The sequence below is a fragment of the Lactuca serriola genome, chromosome 2, assembly GCF_051521515.1.
Source record: "Lactuca serriola cultivar US96UC23 chromosome 2, Lser_US96UC23_V15, whole genome shotgun sequence".
Lineage (NCBI taxonomy): Eukaryota > Viridiplantae > Streptophyta > Magnoliopsida > Asterales > Asteraceae > Lactuca > Lactuca serriola.
In genome coordinates, this window is record NC_136409.1 from 220,787,319 (window position 1) to 220,792,213 (window position 4,895).

Genomic DNA, 4,895 nt, shown 5'->3' on the forward strand with positions numbered 1-4,895 from the left:
TCCAGGATCTAAAACTCTAAGTCGAGATGTGGCCAAAAAGCCTTCTTTCTTTATGCTTGGAGTAAAGAGAGCTCTTACTTGCACTTTCTAGGCCACCAAATGACCATATATCATCCCAAACATCAATCAAAAGCTCAAGAGCTTTACAAAATCTATGGAACAAGCCACCAAGGGACCAAAACTCATTAAAAAAAAATACCAAAACTCCATATATTCATATATCTAAAGATAAAACACAATAAATCTTGGAACTTTGTGACTTATAAAGGTCTAGAAGGTGAATGGAGGCTGAATACATCAAATGCATAGATTCAAAGACCGATCTTTCTTGTTTTTCTTCCTTCTAGAGCATAATACCACTAAAAGAAAGCACCAAATGGAAATTAAGAGAGTACATGGATTTAGGAGAGATGATGAGTTCCAAACACTTTAGTGGAGGCGAGAGTTTCATTAGAGGTGTTCTAGAGGAGGTGGATGCTGAAAATGACGAACCCTTAGGGTTAATGGTCTTTAAATACCCTAAAACCCTAAAAAAACGCGCAACCAACTAGGTCGTGGGGGGAGGGGGTTGCACTCTTAAAGGGCGCTCCTCGCTACTCAGATAAATTCTTGATTTTTTTTTTTTCGATTTTCAACTTCAGCTTCAAACAATCATAACTTCTTCGTTCCAACTCTGTTTTCCGTGATCATTATATGCATGCGAATGTATTGACAAACCCCATAATTCTATATAATTACTTTTAACTTATAACATACCGAACCAAATTCATTAATTAATACAAGAAGTCCAAATGTCATTTTTTCCATTCTGCCCTTTGGATCCAAAGCATAATTCAAAGGCTTAAATCATTTAACCAACATTATCAACATCCGATAAGGTCCAAACTTTATTTTCTTAAAGCCCAGTACCTTTACTCAATCAAATTACGGTTTGTTATCCTAAAACTGGATGTTGCAAACTTGTGGTAGAACTTTGTTGAACATGATTTCGAACACATTAATAAAAAGTTTGTTATGCGTGGCACCAATCACCAAGAATTAAGGGGAAGGAAGATTGTAGTCGTTCAAATATGTCCATCAAATACAACTAATGATTGTTGTTAAAATGGTGGAGATAGGCAATATCGATGATACATGAAGGAAAGCACGCATATGAAGGAAGATGATACATGAAGGAAAGCACGCATATGAAGGAAGTGAGGCGATAACACGAGGTTAGACTTCAAAATTTTGGTTCTTACTATGACATGACCTCATATAGGATGCACAAGCTAATAATTAAGATAGTTGAGTACCTTAAGGGTAACCTATGTATTAGTGTTCTTTCCACTGATGCGCTTCCCATATAGTTTTACAATATTATCATGGCTTCATTGATGCTTTCAGCCTGTGTTACTAATATACATATTTATTCATAGTACCTTTCTATGAGTCAACACACTTTTTACTTGCATATAATTGCTCCATTTACTTATTACTTGATTGCTTATATATTTCTCTATGTTGTTGGCTGATGTTTTCATATGCAAGAGATAACTCAAAGTGGGTTCAAGTTTTTCCTCTTTTTTCATTATTATGTCTGAGGTCATCCACAAAAGCAATAACACGATCCACATGGTTGTTTATTTATCTCACCCCTTGCAGATTTTTATGTGCTTAGACTTGGGTTAGCGTTGTTGACTTATTGTTGTTGTCTCCTAAAATTAGTTAAGCCCCCTTGCAACAAATTAGGAATGCAGTGGGCTTGATTTTTTAAGTCCGCTAATTTACTTCACTATTTGTTTGATGTTCAGCTGATCCACACCTTCTAGGCATAGATTGGGGTGTTATTTCGGCCATATTAGTAGTCTATTTATTTTCTCTTTTTTTACAGTTTTGTTTATTAAACCTCCTTACCCACAAAGAATAACAAATATCATTCATAGTGTTAGTTTAGTGACTTGATTAATATATAAGTATCAAAAGCCATAAATACAAGTTGTCTTATATAAGTCGAGGTACTAAATGCAAGTTGTCTATATATAAGTCGAGGTACCAAATGTGTAACTTGATTTAATTAATATGAAGCGCGTGGGGTTCGTTGTGCAAATCCAGCCGGGTCAAGCTAGACAGCGGGTATATAGCACAGTCAAATATCAAGAGAACCAATCAGAGTGGATCCCACCGTTTGCATTTGCATCTGAATTTGCGTTGCATTTAATTTTGCATTTGCATTTGAATTTGCATTTGCATTTGCAGTTGCATTTGAAGTGGGTGTTCCACCATTGTTGAAAGCTTTGACTTAGACCCACAACACGACAAACAGAAATACAGACGAAGAAAACCCACACCTTCCTGCCTCCTTCTCCCATATCCCCGTGTGTCCTTTTTTTTCCATTATTTATTCTTCAATTTGAACAATATATAATCATCGTTCATCCCAATTCATTCTCTTCATCGGTCTAACTGGATTTGTTCGACAGCTTCAACAATCATCACAAACTCTTTACAGCTAACATTTCAATTGTTTTCTTCGTCAATCCAATCAGGTATGTCGAATCTTTGGTTTTATGGAATAACAACTCATTTTGGTTGGAGTAATCATTGTTAATGGAGGTTTTTAATTTTTGCAGGTTTTTTGATGTGTAAGGGTTCGAAGAGTAAGCTTTGTTCTACAACTTTAATCATGGAAGGAGAAAAGTTTCAAGAAAATAAAAATGGATTTTTCTTGAAATCTTCGATTTTACTGGAGTTAGCTGCTACCGATGATGTTTCTGAGTTCGTAACCACGGTAGAACAGAAAGGGATGAATTTAGACGAGTTTAGCTTCTGGTATGGAAGAAGAAATGGGTCTAAAGGGAAGATGGGGTTTGAAGAACGAACTCCACTTATGATTGCCGCCGTCTACGGAAGCATCCAGGTTTTGAAATATATAATCGGCACTAAAAAGGTAGATGTCAACAAGCCCTCCGATTCCGACGGCGCCACCGCCCTTCACTGCGCCGCAGCAGGTGGGTCTTCTACATCCATCGATACAGTGAAGCTTTTGATCGAGGCTTGCGCCGATCCTAATCTAACCGACGACAACGACAATAAACCAGTTGACTTGATTGCCCGTGGGATCAAATCGTCCAAACGGAAAGCTTTGGAGATGTTATTGAGGGGTTTCTCTATAAGCGATGAGGAAGAAACCGAAGAAACAGAAACAGAGATTATTGCGGCGAAGAAGGAATACCCGGTTGACGTATCGTTGCCGGATATTAACGATGGTGTTTATGGTACTGATGAGTTTAGGATGTATATGTTTAAGGTGAAACCATGTTCCAGAGCCTATTCTCATGACTGGACTGAGTGTCCGTTTGTTCATCCCGGCGAGAACGCACGGCGGCGTGATCCGAGGAAGCATCAGTATAGCTGTGTGCCATGCCCGGAGTTTCGTAAGGGAAGCTGCATCAAAGGAGATAACTGCGAATATGCACACGGGGTGTTTGAATCTTGGCTTCACCCTGCTCAATACCGGACTCGTCTCTGCAAAGATGAAACTGGTTGTGCAAGAAAAGTTTGTTTTTTTGCTCACAAGGTCGATGAACTCAGACCTCTGTATGCATCTACTGGTTCAGCTGTTCCATCGCCGAAATCAGGTCCAATCGAAATGGGTTCGATGAGTCCGATGGGTCTTGGTTCAACTTCACCCATGTCTCCTTCTAATTCTCCGGCGAACGGGAATATGTGGCAGAACAAATTCGTTCATCTAACGCCACCGGCGCTGCAGCTTCCCGGCAGTCGTTTGAAGACGTCTTTAACTGCCAGGGACTTGAAGATGGAGATGGAGATGGAAATGGAGATGTTACAAAGGCAGCAGATGATCGACGACTTATCATCCAATCTTTACAACAATAGATTTGGCGAAATGAAACAAACTAATTATGATGATGTTTTTGGATCTCAAATACAGGGTTTGTCTCCAAAAGTGTCATCTACACAATCTCTCTTGCAGTCTCCGTCAGGCCACCAGATCCGGCAGAACTCGAGCCCACTCCGGGCAAACTACCCATCTTCTCCGGGGAGAAACCCCACAAGTTTTGGGTTTGATTCATCGGCTGCGGTGGCACAAGCAGTGATGAATTCAAGATCGGGTTCATTCGCCAAACAACGAAGCCAGAGCTTCGTAGACCGTGGTGCCGGATCCACCATGAGCCTCCGGTCAGTGCCTCCGTCTTCCACTTATTCCGAATGGGGTTCGCCTGATGGAAAGCTGGAGTGGGGGTTCAACAGCGAAGATGCTTCTAAGCTTAGAAAGTCGGCATCTTTCGGGTTCAGAAGTGGGAACGGGGGTTCACCAGTCAAAGGGAATCACGAGCAAGATGGTCCATGGGGCGGCGCCGGACTGTACAGTTCATCGGAAAAGGTGCCACAATGGGTTGAGCAGATGTATATAGATCAAGAACAACTGATGGCATAACAGCAAAAGCTTCAGCAATCAAAAATTCTTTGATAATCCTTGATCACATAATATTTAATTAGAGGAACAAGGATGATTATCGATTAACTTAGATCACAAAGAAGTGGAGTTTCTTTTATTTTATTTTTAACAATTGATGTAATTTTTTCTTCATAATTTCCCAACTGGGGATTTAATTGTTTATTTATTCAATCCACATCTTTAAGATGAAATCAAATGTTTGATTATGAGTGTGATGCCATATTATTATTCGATATTCAAGAGGCGCTGGCCTGCCACCATCTGGTCTAATTTTATATTTTACAATATACTTTTAGATTTATGTGTTTTGAACATGTGATATGTAGATTGAATTATTATAAAGCGTGAAAATATATTCTTTCGTAATAATATTTTTGGTCATAGTTATATAGTGTGATTTCAGATAATATCTTTTCCACCACTAGCAATTTGC

At 39.2% G+C, this 4,895-nt stretch overlaps 1 protein-coding gene across 1 annotated transcript; it reads left to right on the plus strand.

Annotated features, from left to right (window-relative positions):
- Positions 1-2,372: 2,372 nt before the first annotated feature.
- Positions 2,373-4,668, plus strand: LOC145088614 (zinc finger CCCH domain-containing protein 29-like). The gene is made up of 2 exons (XM_079026988.1): positions 2,373-2,528; positions 2,613-4,668. Exon 2 carries the CDS (start codon positions 2,621-2,623, stop codon positions 4,439-4,441), a length of 1,821 nt encoding a protein of 606 aa, XP_078883114.1. The 5' UTR covers positions 2,373-2,528; positions 2,613-2,620; the 3' UTR covers positions 4,442-4,668.
- Positions 4,669-4,895: the final 227 nt, after the last annotated feature.